Raw genomic sequence first — 16,222 nt, 5'->3', positions numbered from 1 at the left:
CAAAGACAAGCAGAGTCTGGTTGGGGCTGACTGTCATGTACCCAAGGTAGTGGTAACTAGTAGGCACGGCATCCCACAGTTTGCTGTGGATGATGGTAAACTCCAAAAATGGCAGGCCATTCAGAACACAACGTATTTGGGCACTTGCACACACAAAGCATTCACAACTATAGACCTGTCCAATACTGTAAAACCTTAGTCTGTGTTTTACTGACAAACTGGGACAAGAAGCTGATTTTTCAATTCATCTTGGATAGAATCCATTCTATGAGTATCTGTGCTTGACATCTGCCCCCCTTCCCACTTAGCCCAATAAATGCCTAATATACTACAGGGAACAGAATCAATGGCCAAATTCCCTCTGGTGTTAGAAAATCAGGCTTATGAAATTGTGATGTTTGATTTCTACTCAACCCCAATTTGTTATTCCTCATATTAATTGTTCTTTGAGTTGGTCTAGGGGTGTTTTCACTTGCATGCCTTTATTAAAATATTTCACTATTCTCATGATTTTCTCAGTGTGTGGTTTTTTGAGGGGGTTCACAATGATTAAACATATATTCTGAACACGCACCTCACATAGAGGCAAAAGCTTATTAATGGGAGCCTCAGAATGAACACATCATATACACACATGGTTAGTATATGCACCGCTGATTCTTCACGTCTATTGCACCTCATTTCCTTTCATTGTAAAATGAGCATCTCTGTGCAGTTTCCAGAATCAACAGCTGTTAGGACGTTGTGGGTGTCAAAGGCTGGATGCATTTACAAGAGGCAAAACCATAAAGACCTGCAGAAAAGTGATTAATTAAGTTTGGGGATTTTTAAGCAATAGAAGTTTGACAAATGCTCATGAAATAATGATTCCCACAAAATATATTGTGGCCCTTAAAAAAAACAAACCACCTTGCCTTATCAGTGTAAATGGCATGAAGTCTAATTGAAAATTATTTTCTTCTGTAGTTTGATTCATATAGATTACTACTTTCAGTGAAAACAACACCAAAGCCATCTTGATTCTTAGATTTTGCCTATCAAAGTACAACCATGTGATATAAAAAACAAACTTTGCATTTTATTGCATGCTTTCCTTCAGTAGATTTACTTTGGATTTTAAAAGTTTTAATTTCTTCCCCGGACCCCCTTTTTAATTGTTAATATATACAGTGTTGTTGCATGTCTCTTGTCTAGATCAGGTTTTACAGTATATGCTAGAGCTACAAATGGTGGAGTTTACCAGCACAGAAGCTCTTGAGCAGACTGTGGGATGTGTGCAGTAATGAGGTGTAACCGGTGTACCTTGCTGCATGAGAGCTCCAACTCCAAACCAGAAACTATTAAGTAAAGTAAAATTGTTTTCCACCACATCTGAGTCAGGGTTGCACGGGTGGGGGTTATACCACTCATAGGGTGTAAACCTGTGGTAGTTAACAGAAACAGTTTGTAAACATCAGATTAAAAAAAAATACAGACAGCACCAGCAAACCTGCTGAACAATGCACAAAATGCAAAGATTAATGAGGAAAACAAAAGAGAAGAAAATTAAGGCCATATTCATAAATGTACAGACACAGCATAGAAGTTCCAAGGCAGCTTGGCAATGCAGCAGGCAGGTTTTAGAGCACCAGAGTCAGTCACATGCCTTAACTATAATTGTGCTTTGATTCTAATAAGCCCAGCACACTCTTCAAAGAGAAGGAAAACTGCTTCCAAACACTTGCTTTCCAGGTGACCCTTGAACTATAGTTTTGAAGACTCTTTGTGATGCAGAGAAGACTGTTGCCTCAGATGTGTTCTTGCCAAATGCACTCCAGTTTGCTCTCAGCTTTCTCCAGGCAGGCAGTGCAACCGCATGCATGCCTACCCAGAAGTAAGCCTCAAGTGTTACAGGACTTCAGCCTGAACAGCTTGATTTCTGGAAAAGGAATTGATCCACATAAATGTTTGGATCATTTCCATCCAGTTAACTATTCAGATGTGTATATTTGTGGTGCCACAAATTAGGGTCAATTCACGCTTCATACTGCAGTTGTGAATACCAGGATTATGCTGACCACATACATACATTGTGAAGGGGTGAAATATTTCCGAACACTTGAGTACATGGCGTGGATTCATAAGTGGCGTGGAACACTTGAGTACATGGCGTGGATTCACACACACCCCTTTCGTGTTTACAGGTACTCTTCTCTTTATGCAGGAGCTTCACACATACATCCCAGCGATGCCAGATGCAAGGCTCTTCCTAACTCTTGTACAGTGGTACCTCTGGTTACGTACTTAATTCGTTCCGGAGGTCCGTTCTTAACCTGAAACTGTTCTTAACCTGAAGCACCACTTTAGCTAATGGGACCGCCCGCTGCTGCTGTGCCACTGCTGCACGATTTCTGTTCTCATCCTGAAGCAAAGTTCTTAACCTGAGGTATTATTTCTGGGTTAGCGGAGTCTGTAACCTGAAGCGTATGTAACCCGAGGTACCACTGTATCTATGTTTTGCATTCCTACGCAAAAAATAATAAAAATCTGTTTCTACTTGCTGATCTATGACACGTGTTTCCAGAAATGAAATGGCTAATAAAAGTTGGTTGATATTGTGAAGGAATTCTTGTGCTCAAGTATTATAGGGGTCAACGGAAGAAATTATAAATTACCCTTTTGCAAACAGATACCCTCAGTTCTTGCAGAAAATGGACACTGTATTCTTTTTGTGATCTATACTTCACAAAATTATTTTAAGACTGTCCTAGCCACAGAATCCTGCCTGTTGCTGATTATCACAGCTGTAGGGCATACTTTTATTGTGATGTTTATGAATATGGCTTTAATTGACAATGTCATGCCAGTACATTTTAATTGCTGTTTTAACAATATAATTAAGCTTTGAATTTATGCACTCTTGCAACTAGAGTGCTGTGCTAGGCTTGAAGCAATGAACACTGATAATAATGAAGGCACTAATTGAAACAGTTTTTAGTTTAGGATGCTGTTAGTTAAATAACATCATCATTATTGGTACAATAGATAATTAAAAAAAACACAAGATGCAGAATATAGCTTCAAGAAAAAAAATACATGCATTATATAAAGTCCCATTAAAAAACCCAAGTTATTGTATTTAAAGCACAAGAATAGCAACATTAATTGAGCATCAGAGCTCTATCTGCCCTCAAGGCAAGAGTTACACCTGCTCATTTGACAGTCTTACATGAGCTGACCTACCTGCTGTCCCTTGCTATCCATTGCCTACTTATTGTTGGCTCCCCCACTGCATGCTTATACTCAAAATGACAGCAATGGACAATACTAGCACAGTATGGAGGTCTCTTGAGAGCAAACGATTATGGCAGACAACATGCACTGGGGGAAGGAGCTGGGGAAATAGTTAATTCCAACTGAATTCTAAAACCCGGTCTAAATTGGTCTATAATCTGTGTCACCTCCCGCCCATACTATTGTCTAACCCTCTAGATAACCTTAGTATGATTTGCTCCCTTGTAGAAAAGCAGTTTATGTGCTCTATCTGGAATCTGTGGAACAAAAGATGGATGGATGGACCTAAAACTTGTCCGTCAAATAGAAGTAAATCTGTATGCTGAATTACAGCCATGAAGGACTTCCACTGAGTACACGGACCTGGTTTCTTCTTTAAAAATTATTTTTTAAAAAAGATCTTTTTAAAAAAACAACCGCAGGGTTGTATTCAACTAACTCCTACTCAAAGCAGATCATTGAAATTGATGAACTTAAGTTAGCCATGTCAATTAACTTTAGTGGGTCTTCTCTGAGTAGGACTATCATGAAATATAACCCATAATGCTGAGTAGGAGCAACTTCCTTCAGACCTTGTAGATAAATATGCACTTCAATTATTATTATTAATATTATTATTCTGTCTTTCTTCCAAGTTGGGATTCAAGGCAAATTATGTTATGTGGCATCCTCTATTGCATTTCCTGTCAACTGCAGGCTGTCCTACAGGAAGCAGAAGGCAGACCTACAGAACTGACATTGGGTAAACCTCATTGGTTGGATCTTGGTTGCAGGTCAAGTTCACCTCGATTTGGAACTGACATTGATTCAGTTAGATTTACTGAATGCATGTTCCATCAACCATAGGAAAACATTCAACAAAATTGTTTCAGACTGATGTATCCAGCAAAAAGTACAGTATATTTTGTTGCGTCCTCGGTCACTATCACTGCTTCAGGCTTTTATTTCCTTTTTAAAAGTCATCAATCTGAGGTAGTATTAGCTGTTTTTAAGATGCGAGGAATTCACTGTTATATAGTTATGATAAATGTAAAAATAAATAAAAGACATAAATGCCCTTTAAATATTGAGAGCAATTGGCATTTGAAACCTAATCCAATTCACCTTCCTCTGTTCACCTCAGTGCAAGCCTGAGGCTCTTAACATATTGTGCAGGAGGCTGCTGTGAAAGAAATACATCAAATTGGATTAAATTCTAATTTGGCGGAAGTCAGTGGCTGCGGCTAGGCATAATAGTATGCATACATAACATCCTTTAGCAGCATTAACAATATGTTAAACCACCTACAAGGCTGCAGGACATCACATAACCTCCCCTCCTTTCTTTAGACTTCAAGACCCTCTTGCAGAATCGAATCTACCACTAGATGCCCCATTCTATAAAAAGTGCAGGCATGATGTATAAAATTTTCCAATTCTGGCACAAACAATAGGCTCCCTAGGAAGACAACCAATTATCACTCCACATATGTGCATTTATGTCCTATTAATACTGCATTCAGTATTAAAAAGCAAAGCATTTGTGCTAGGGTTGCATAAGCAATATAGCGATGTTTGCAAAAATGCAAGTAAAGTGTGACTGTGTTGCTCAGATACTGGCTTCTTAAAATGGACAACAAGTTAGAATTACTGAACTACACTCCAAATATATTATGTTAAAATGATTTTTTTAACATAATGAAAACTTCAAGAAATACAGTCACACAAAGTGGCACATTTCTTGGACTGAGAAAGGCCCACAGAATAATCCCAATATAATTTGCTTCTAAAAGCTTTGTATTATTAGAAACAAATGGCTTTTCCATTTATATGGCACTGCTGTGATTGCTTAGGCATTTCATGTGGAAAGTAGTTCACATCTGGAACACAAAAGATCAAGAAAATCTATGACAGCGGATATCACCAATGAATGGCAAAAAGAATCATAGCTTTGGAAGATAAAAAACAATTTGGAAGTATAAGTAGAATGTTCTGGCATTTTTTAAAAAAATGTAATTTGAGTTCTGTTATCTTAGCTCCTTAGCCATCTTTTCTCCCAAAGTGAGCATGTGCTGATAATCATAGTATAATATATCCCAAAGTTATTTTTGTCTAAAATCATAGCTCACAGTTCTGAAAATACTTCTATGGATTCCATTTCTCTATGCAGGGCAGCAGCAGAGAACATAGTGGGGCTGTGCTGCTCATTTTACCTCCTTCCAGCTGAGTTGCTGCTGCATACTGACCCAAAGAGGTGGAGGCAGCAGTAAGGTTGGCCTAGAGCAAATGCACAGGCCAGAGCACTGGATTGGCTTCGCTGGTGTGTTTGCACCATGCTGACCATGCCTGCCTGCCTCCCTTCTCTTCCTCTCCCCCTGGTGTTCTGCAGCGACTCAGCCAGAGAGAGTTCAGGTGAGTGGTTCAACCCCACTGCCCGTTGTTCACTACTGGAGAGGTTGGTGAGGCCACACGCAAAGGGGTAATGAGATGTTTTTCAAAAAGCAGTTCATTTATGAGTATAGCTAGCTACGTATTTGAAAGACAGCCTTCTATACAGACCCTCTTGGGTGCTAAAATCAGTGATGGGAGATCTGTTGGAAGCTCCATCACCCTCAGAAGGTCAGGGTGATGGCAGTCTGCAAAAGGGAAAACTCTGTGCAGCCCCTAATGTGTGGAATTACCTCCCCATCAAGCTGCTCTGGCATTTTCATCATATAGCTTTAGTTATTTGCTGAATACATATCTCGTAGCCCTAGCCTTTGACACCTGAAAAAGATGTTTTTAGGTTCTTTTGATTGTAAATTGTTTTAGCTGATTGTAATATTGTGTTTTGGCATTGCTGTCACCCACCTGGAGATCTTGTGGTGATGCGCTGAGAAGAAATCTAATAATAGCAAGTACAACTTCTCAAGGGTGTTTTTGTGCATGTGTGCATATCTGTGAGCATATTATAAAAATGAGGTGTATTGAAAATAGAAGAAAATATAATTTTAAATGAAGAAAATCAATTATTTTCAGAAATAAGTTTGTAGAGGGCTTCCGGTCCCGTCTGCCTTAATGGAGGCAGCCCCCATGACAGCGGGAGATCATCGACGAGCGAAAAGGATGACAGAGGGTAAATCATCCTTGCAAATTCCCCTCAGGGACGGGGGAGGGGGGAATGGGCTTCACTTGCAATTCGTTTTGGTACCTGGCTTTCGGTCTGGCATGGAATGTGGGAGGTAGAGAGGCGCTGAGTGCAAAAGCACTTTGCCTGGCAAAAACCCTCGTATGCCACCATTAAGGGCAGAATAAAGATAATAGTTTGAGTTCCTCACTTGAAGCGTTATAAATTTATATATTATAAAATCCTGAATGGAAATCATAATTATGTTGCTGTTGTCTTAGGGAATTAATTGTTATTGTTATAATTTGGCTATTATTGGGGGTATATTGGAAAACTGATTTTAAAAATTACAAAAAAAGAAATAAGCTTGCAGAGATGCCTGTGTGGTGTTTTTTGATTCTAGTTAGCAATTCATGGCCCCCTGACCTGTTGTCTGGACACTTCGCTTGTCCGTTGAAAATTCTAAAATGTTAAAAGCATTTAACATCTGTAAAGCGTCTCCAAATAACTGGAGAAGCATCTAAACATTTTGTCCTGATATGAAAGGGAAGGAAGCACTAGAGATTCCACCTTTCTTTTCTGTTAGAACTTCTGCGTCCTAAAGAGCTCATGCCTGGCAGAAGCTTTTCCTATCATTTCATCTTCATGCTAGGAAAATACTGCTAAGTATCTGCTTCTCAGATAACTGTTGAGGACACAAACACTTTGCTAGAAGAGAAAGCTGGTAATAATAACAAAAAATGCTCATATCTAGCTATTACAACTAGGTGGGTATGTCAACGTTTGGAGATTGGCATTCATTCAGAGCATCTTGTGTTGACATTGCTGAATCAAGCCCAAGAGAGAGGAAGTTGCAGGTTACTTATTTTCACCCATCTTTTTCTTAGAGACTAGAGCTAGTTTCAGTCTTGGCTCATTACACAGAAGACAAAAGAAATCTGTCAACGATGGTCAGATTGTTATTAGTCATGTATGAGCTCATGGTCCATGCAGAGTCAAATCTATTATTCATGGTACAGTGAGCAGAGTTTGCCAGAGTTTATGACTGTAAACAGTGGCTGCACTTGCAACAGCCTTGTTTAGGATTTGCATGGAAAACCAGACCATTAATTTCACTCTCTGCTTTTCTCTCTGTCACACGTACAACTAAGTTGAATATGGTTTTTGGATATTTTGCTCTAACTGTTCATTTTAAAGTATGAAACAACCCTAAAAAGTACAGTTTGATAGCAGATCTACTTTGAAAATCACTTTGGTTGAACCAAATTGATTTATTCACAGTACTATGATGTAGCCTAGGAGTTTCCAAACTTTTTGCTTTGTAAAGAACTTCTCTGCATCAGTATGCCAGCTACAGAATCCCCACATACTGTGGAAGAGTCTGGGAAATGTTCTAGAGAGCACAAACAGTTCAGGTGGCACCTGAAATTGCTGCAAATGTATTGCAAGTGGTCTTTGAAGCAAACCAACACTCTGCTTGTGACAGTGTGCCTCAGCAAGACATTGTTTAGTTATGTGCAGGCTCATGGAGGGGGGCGGGCAGCAGCCAGGTACACTTGCCCTGGGCCTTGGAGGACTAAGCTAGTCAGGGAGTCCTGTTCGGCCTGCTGAAGTTATGCTGTCATGCCAAGAACAAGATTCCCGCCCTGGGCCTCAGACAAACTCTGCACGGGCCCGATGATGTCCATTCATTATTGATCTTGGGCTGTGCTGCACAACCATAAAGTCTCTCTTCTGGTGGTCAGGGGACACCCCCCTCCCAAGAAAGGCCTGGGATGTGTGTGGGGGAGGGAAGGGAATTGTTCAAAATCAGGGGAGGTAGATTGTACAAGCTTCATCTTATTATCCAGGCCGAAGATGCCTTGACCTTCAGTAAAGGCTTCGTAGAAGACACAGAGGGTTGAATCAGGAAGTGGGAGGGAAGACCACTGGAAATATCTAATAAAAAATCCAAAGCATCTCATGTTTCCCTCAGTTATAGTTTGGAAAGCACTGGTTAAATGCCTTGCCGAGAGAGACTATAGTACAAAGTAACTCCAGTTGTATATCTAGTTGCCAGTCCCTCCCCAAGTGCATGTGACATGTTGCGTATCCTGGCCATAGTCAAGTCAAGAGACAGTGTGAAGCCCTTCTATTCTCAACTGCACCATCATAAGTAACCTCATGCATAGTGCTAACATCCGTGAGACTGAGATGGGGGTCTTGTTGTCTGGGTAGCCCACCACCTCCATACACACTGCGTAGAGGGATGCCAACAAGTGCTAATATAGTAGAGTGTTAACAACGTTACCACATTGCAGAAATATTTGCACCAAAGGGAAATTTTACAGTTTAGTATGGAGTAGAAAGGTACATCCCCCTGTCGTCGTCCCCATCCCGTCCCCCACATATTCTTGTTTTGTTCTTGTTAACTCTGGCTATTTTTAGCCAGTGATGCCATGTAAAGGAGCTTTAAGTGTTCATTTAAAAACATAGTATTGTTTTTTTCTTAATATGGTAATAGTAACCCTTAGGTTACAGGGTGGCGCTGTGGGTTAAATCACAGAGCCTAGGGCTTGCTGATCAGAAGGCCAGCGGTTTGAATCCCCGTGACGGGGTGAGCTCCCGTTGCTCGGTCCCTGCTCTTGCCAACCTAGCAGTTTGAAAGCATGCAGTGCAAATAGATAAATAGGTACCACTCCGGCGGGAAGGTAAATGGCGTTTCCGTGCGCTGCTCTGGTTTTCCAAAAGCGGCTTAGTCATGCTGGCCACATGACCCGGAAGCTGTACACCGGCTCCCTTGGCCAGTAAAGGGAGATGAGCGCTGCATCCCCAGAGTCGTCCGCAACTAGACCTAACAGTCAGGGGTCCCTTTACCTTTACCTTTAACCCTTTCTTAATATGCATATTGACTGTAGAAACCCCATCTGCTCTACAAATTCTTCTGTTTCCTGTTTCTACAATAATAAAGCTCTGGCGTTCACAATATTATGTATAGAATAGTGCACAGAATATCATGTGATTATTATTTTGGAGACAAGAATAATGTATGTGGTCAGTGTACAATGTATAGAAAAAGAGTTATTAATGTGGCTTAGTGTTAGACATGACCTTTCAACTTACCTTGCAATGACAAAGAGCACACAACTGACTCCAAGGCAAGCTAGGAGGACATACATCCAAATATCAGGAGAAAGAGGGTTTAGAAAGGAGAAAACACCAGGGTTTGTGCCATTGGGCTTCCGATACAAAATACTGATTCCCAGCGTCATGAAGGGCTTGGAAAAGTCAATGACTTTCTCTCTTACGTAGGTAATGGTGAGAGGAGCAACTGCCAGGTCAGCTTTCTGAGAACAAAAATTGGAAAATAATATTGTCATTTAAAAAATAATAATTTATCCACATTTTTTATTTCTCCACTTTCCTCAAGCGTACTGACACAAATAAGATTCATTTGCTCATAACTGTAAGCACTGATAAAATTTAAATGAAAAATAACTTTCTCATTGAAGCTCAATGGGGAGGAAATATAGCATCATTCAAACTATGTTAATTTCATAGTAATAATTCAGAGTGTGTGGTGCAGTGATGCCTTGAAGAAGCATTAAAGCAGTTACAGCCTTTTTCCATAGGACTTCCAGACTGACACTTTCACAGCAAAGCTTTCATGTGGGAAATACAAATGTACCACTGCAGATAATCTTGGCATCATGTGGTTGTGGTTACAATAGGCCCACCCATGCTTCCAAGAGAAATGGTGCACATATTAGACGTCTCCATGTCTATATCATAATAGATAGACTATGCATTGTGCTCACCACATGAGAAATGGGCTGACTCTGCTTGTTAAGAACTTTGAAGACTCCCTGCTGCTAAAGAAAGCTGCTGGGGATTATACCCTAGAGGAGCAAAGTGGCAAGATAAACAGATACAGTGGACCAATCAATGTATGGAGAAAAAGTAGTCATAAGTTTCCACTTCCTTGTGATCTATCCAGCTTTCTTTGGCTGTTGACACGGAGCCTTCAAAGTTCTTATAAGATGCAGCTAAACTGCTTACCACATGGTGAAGAAAATTTGGCTTTTGTAGGAAAAATTGTTTTTATGCGGAAACTGTAACCATACTCTTTCCTGAGTATATGTATATACAGTATACACTTTCCCATTCTAATTCTTCTTGCATCTCAAATGGTTATTCTGTCTATTATTATTATTTTTAAAAAGGCTGAGTGGCCTGCTAGTTTAAATATATGTATCCAGCTATTGCTGGTTGACAAGCATGAAGAAGATGATTCCATCTTACGTGATCGATGAGTTCTTTGACCATTCCATTCCATTCTCCTTTGTCATTCTGGGCTCCATATTTCCCATCAGACACTAGTTTCACTTCATAGATGAAGCCTAAAATATTTGATAATTCCTTCAACAAATCCAAGCAGTACCCTTCAAATCTGTCGTTGCCATAAAGGGGTTTGTCAGATTTCTTGTACATGACATACGGATCTTCCTGCATGAAAAGACACAAGGCATGTCTCAGAAATTATTCTTCTTAAGTGCATCTGTGATTGATAAAATACAGGAAAGGCTTAATTGCCTGATAAAATTGTACATGGGCTACTTAAGAATAATAAATACTATATAAGGAATAGCACAGTAGCATAAAACTATGGCAGAGTCAAAAGTCTGGTATACATTTTTAGTGAAGAAGCTGAAATGCTTCCCAAAGATCCCTGAAAAGTTCACATTTATTTATTTGTTTGTTTATAGCATTTATTAGCTGCTCCTCACTTTCTGTAGCAGATTTATGGGGTGTGCAGGGAGAGGGTAGGATGGGAAAGTTCCCCTGCTAAAGCTTCTTGAGGCTGAAAACACCCACCCCTTTCATGAATGAACAAAAATCTGTAGTGATTAAGTAAGTGGTTAGTAAGGCAACACGAATTAACCAAAGATAATACACAAAGTGTAGCAACAACGCATGCCCAAACTTACCAAAATAGTGGTGACTATGAGCGTTCGGTTCGCCAGCGAATCAGTGATATTGGTAGATCTGTCTTTATTGCTGTCAGTCATATTAAGGCCACTGTTTGAGTTCCAAAGCCCAATCTACATAGAACAAATTAGATAAATGGCTGCCAACCTTCATTAATTGTGTTAAGGAAAGGATAGTTCATATAAAAAAATGCAATTGACAGTTCTGCCCAGGAATATATTTTTTAGGCAATACTGTACTTTACAGCAATTGAGCAACAAACAAGTTGTATAGGATATTAAAGGAGCAGACAAGCTGCATTTTAAAGTAACGGATCTATAAATGATGGATGATGAGTACGGTTAGTAGAGGGAAACATATTGCTCATTAAAAAGCAGGCTGAGATGGCCTAGTCACAAGAGTGTTACATTAGTTATGTATAAAAATATTAAAAATATATAGTTTTGTTTAAGCAAACCAGCCTGCATTGTGGAGCACCTAGATTTCTGTTCTAAATGTCTAGTTCATGGTTGTTGTTTTTGTAAAGGTGAAGTGGAAACGTAAGAAAACCTTTCCTTTCTAATCTATCAGTTTATAGAATTTGCTGAAATAGGCTGCTATATTCACTGGCCCTTCTCTTCTGTTGAAACCTGCTGAAGGTACAGATTTATTTTAGTTACTTTGTGACTATTGTATATGACAGAACCAATAAAATGACCCACTGATCAGTGATAGCTCAGAAAATTAAAACAAAAGAGGCAGGGAAATCTGGCCTTGGCCTTTTTTCCAAACTCAAGAGCATTTTGTAACAAGACGACTTTTAGGTGCTTTAGGCCTATGTATCCAGGAGGCAGATTTCTTATTTCAGTGGAATTTGAAATCCCATCTAGTGGCATGCATGTAAACTGCAAAGCAAACAATAACATACTTGTAAAATCAACTGTGCATGAATTCAATTTTTCACCCCCTTAGGCTTTAATGGAATTGCAGGGGAAGAAAAATAGCTATCAATGACCAGTGTGAATGACCAAGAATAGGGCCAAAGCAGATGTGTTGATTGCACAAATGTGGATTTCTGGGGGAGGGGGGACAGCAATGGGACTGCAGGTCAGAGAGAAGAAGTTTAATCCTTCTCCACCACTATCTACATCATTGGTGCTAAGACTTCCCTGTCAATGGGAATAGGTCACATAGTCTCAAAGGATGCTTTGATCCCCTGTACCTGTCATCTGCATTACAAAAAATGGGCATATTAATTGTATTCCTGCAACTGGCATTTACTTGAATGGAGAGAGTGTTTCTGCTTCTAAGGTGAAACTGTGAAGCACCCTTGTTATTTTTGCTAATAGATGCTGCATGTTTTTAAAGTACTGTATTTTTTGCTCTATAAGACTCACTTTTTCCCTCCTAAAAAGTAAGGGGAAATGTGTGTGCGTCTTATGGAGCGAATGCAGGCTGCGCAGCTATCCCAGAAGCCAGAACAGCAAGAGGGATCGCTGCTTTCACTGCGCAGCGATCCCTCTTGCTGTTCCAGCTTCTGAGATTCAGAATATTTTTTTCCTTGTTTTCCTCCTCCAAAAACTAGGTGCGTCTTGTGGTCTGGTGCGTCTTATAGAGCGAAAAATACGGTAATCTTGTTATACTGTACGTATAATATTGACATGTGGTTTTGTTATTTTTCTTTTGCTGCGTTTTGTGAAATTGTTTTTGTAGAGTTCGTTTGAAATGCATCCCTATTTCTTTCTTGTAAGCCGCTTTGAGCATGAGTTATTTGTGGAAAATCGGCATACAAATAAAATAAAAGAAAGAAAGAAAGAAAGTGAAATACACCAGCTAGGTAGCATTTATATTAGTACATACTTAATACATATCTGGATTTCTTGATGCTTCATCCAGTGAAATTTGGACAGATTGCTTTCTAAGACCACTTGATAATATTGTATACCAAGACTGCCAGATAAGATGCTGTCTGTCTGAATCTGTGTCTTGCTGATCTCATATATACGATTGCTCACCATTAGAACTTCTACAATGACCATTATTTTAGTGGTGTCACCAGTAAAACCACATTTGGGGCATCTGTGACTTGTATCAGGGTCTAAAAGTTTAGATCTTCAGATCCAGCCCAATGAATAATTCACACCCACACAACTCAAATAGCAGCAGAAACACACAAGCTCTACTAGTGATCTATCAGATTCTGTCAATTTCCTGCCAGATTTCAGTCCTGATCCATCAGATCTGTTCCATTTTGCCAATGATCTGTCAGTGTTCTATTATGCTTTTGTCATGACCCAGTAGATTTAATTCAGCCTGGATGGGCACTATTTTTGAAATCAGAAATTGGCAAGACGCCATTATCTGTCAGTTGTCAATATTGACTTTGGTGAGATAATTTCAAATTAGGGCCTCTCTGAATTTAAGATCCATCAGCATCTTTGGGTTGATTCTTCAGCGATGTTTAGTGGAATGTGTGAACTGCCTCTCTGAAAAGTATTGTACTTGAGGCAATAAGTACAATACTTAATTGTTATTTGAGCTGTTACAGATATTTCAGGTATGCAAGGCATTATAGGAAAGTGCTATACTATAGATGAAATAATAAAAAATCAGGTCTTCAGTAGGTGAAAACCTGCAGGCTATCCTTAGCTTTCTTAGGAAATTGCTTTGTTTTTACTACCTCAGCCTGCTGATACCTCATTCCTGCTTTAATTTTCATGATTAAAGCTATATTCTTTGAAGTATTGTGCTCAAAAATAATGGCCATTTTTGGGTTGGTTGTTTGTTGGTTTGTTTGTTTCAGTATTCTGGGGCTGATTGTCAGCATCAACATGAAACAAACTATCTAATCCTGTTCTTTGCTTCTGTTTGTTTGGAATAGCATTGCTATATTTTTATTTTCTCACTATAAGCTTTCTTTCATTCACTTTCAGAGGAAATCAATTCAGTGGTATTGATTCTAAAATAAATGAAATACTTGTATAATAATGTAGCTTTGCCGGGAGTGAGGGGAAGATACACTATTCATAGATTCAGATTTTTTTCTTTGCAGTCTTTGCAATAAAGTCGTAACTGTAAGGAACTACTGTGTATTAAGTCAGACCAATGAGCCATGTTGTCCGATGCTGTCTATCACTCTTCAGCAATTCTCAAATCTGCAGCAATTCTCAAATCTCAGGCAAAGCTTTTTCCCAGCCCTGCAACCTGATAGGTTGTGGCTGAAGATAGCAGAGGTTGAACTACAGGTTATACATGTAAAATGTGTGTGCTACCACAAACCAATGTTCTGTAGGTTTCCTGATGTACTTACACTGAGTGCGGAATTGTTGACAATGGGAAATTGTAACACATTCATACCAAAAAATAATTAAAAAATGGAACAATACAGTCACAAAACTTACAGAATACAATATATACACTGTACATTAGCATCAAAGGAATGAGAGTGTAGGCCAACCTTACAGTTATGGGAAAGGTCAGGAGGGCATTGAAGGAACGAGACCAAAGTACCACAGCACTAGGGTGAATTCAGGAGATTTATTGCAGTTTAGTGACAAGTTCAAAGCATAAAATATGACAAATGGTGTCCAGTGCATTTTTTAAATTCATTAGAATTTGGATTAAATTAATTCAGCATAATAACTTGAACTACCAACAATGAAAAGAGGGGATGAAAGCCCACATAGATTTGTTACAATATGTCAGATCATGACACATTAGTTGATGAGAAAAATTGGTTTTTAAAAAATCTTTGACTAGTTTACTGCTTATTAAAATATGTTTAATAATTAGGCATTTTATTAGGTTATAATGAGACTGATGAGAATCTGTAACTAATAATACTGTGCCTGGAGTTTACATAGATAGATAGAGAGATAGATAGAGAGATAGATAGAAATTATTGTTGCAAGATATATAACCATTATCCTAGGTTTAAACAAGTGGGCTGCAATGAGAGCTTCCTGCTTTGTGATAGGAAAATACTTATGTTGTTCTCATGCATACACTATTTCTCTTTTAGTTGGAGAAGCTCCTAATGGGCAAGGCTAAGTGCATGCAAACAGTGCCACTTAATTGTGGCATTTACATGGAAGTAAGCTTTCTCTAAATAAATGGAAAGTACTTCTATATCATATGTTTTGGACTAGGGCGTAGCATCTAGATAGTGTTTAAAACTTGGTCCTAGTTTTGTACACTTTGCCATCAGATACAGTGGAAAGTTAATCAGCATTTCAGACTCCCATAATCTGATCTCACTATTCAGTAGAAAAAGACTGTATTATTGTAAAGGAATTCTTAAAACAGGCTTCCTCAACCTCAGCCCCCCAGATGTTTTATTTTACCAGTATCACTGCAAAATATTAAGGCTGCAATCCAGCTGCCTTGTTACTCGTGTATAAATCCTACAGGGTCTTGAAATGAGCATTGCTAATAGCAGGATTGCACCCTAAAGTGAAAGCTGTTACATATAATACTGACTCCTCAGCGGATTGTGGCCAAAACTCACTGTGACTTCAGCACTCTACAACTGGATAGATAAAATGTAGTGGTTAATCAAAAATCTATACTACATAGCATAGTTTATTCTAAGACCGACTTTTATTGTCTCTAAACTGCAATTGGAGACCATTTGTCAAAACCCTAAGGAAGAGTTTTTTTCAGACTCAACCTGTAGGTTTCTTACATCATCTGTCTATATACAAACCTTCTTCCATACTTTATATAAATTATTAGTAGCTTCACCAGCAGCCTTAATTTAGAAAAGAACAGAAAGGGACACAAAACAGTTCTTCAGTCAAAATATAAAGCAAATCTGTATATTTTACATAGTCTTAGCATTTTCATTTCAATCTTATCATAGCATGTACACTTACAGAACCACTTACTGTAGGATTGAGACATTATTGTGTTTAGTAA

At 38.9% G+C, this 16,222-nt stretch overlaps 1 protein-coding gene across 6 annotated transcripts in view; it reads right to left on the bottom strand.

Annotated features, from left to right (window-relative positions):
• The window catches only part of GRIK1 (glutamate ionotropic receptor kainate type subunit 1), a 150,880-nt gene that overhangs the window by 20,277 nt on the left and 114,381 nt on the right, over positions 1-16,222 (bottom strand). For 3 of the 6 annotated variants that reach the window (XM_083611276.1, XM_083611277.1, XM_083611275.1), the window contains exons 9-13: positions 16,011-16,055; positions 11,326-11,439; positions 10,640-10,843; positions 9,461-9,684; positions 1,303-1,421 (exon numbers count right to left, since the gene is read on the bottom strand). In XM_083611276.1, coding sequence (XP_083467402.1) covers positions 1,303-1,421; positions 9,461-9,684; positions 10,640-10,843; positions 11,326-11,439; positions 16,011-16,055 — 706 coding nt within the window. The remainder of the gene's footprint in view (positions 1-1,302; positions 1,422-9,460; positions 9,685-10,639; positions 10,844-11,325; positions 11,440-16,010; positions 16,056-16,222) is intronic. The other 3 variants (XM_083611279.1, XM_083611280.1, XM_083611278.1) reach the window with 1 other exon arrangement.

Source organism: Podarcis filfolensis, assembly GCF_964270895.1.
Source record: "Podarcis filfolensis genome assembly, chromosome: 4".
In the NCBI taxonomy this organism is placed as follows: domain Eukaryota; kingdom Metazoa; phylum Chordata; class Lepidosauria; order Squamata; family Lacertidae; genus Podarcis; species Podarcis filfolensis.
Note: the sequence above shows the minus strand (reverse complement) of the source record. Positions and strands in the feature narration are given on the sequence as shown.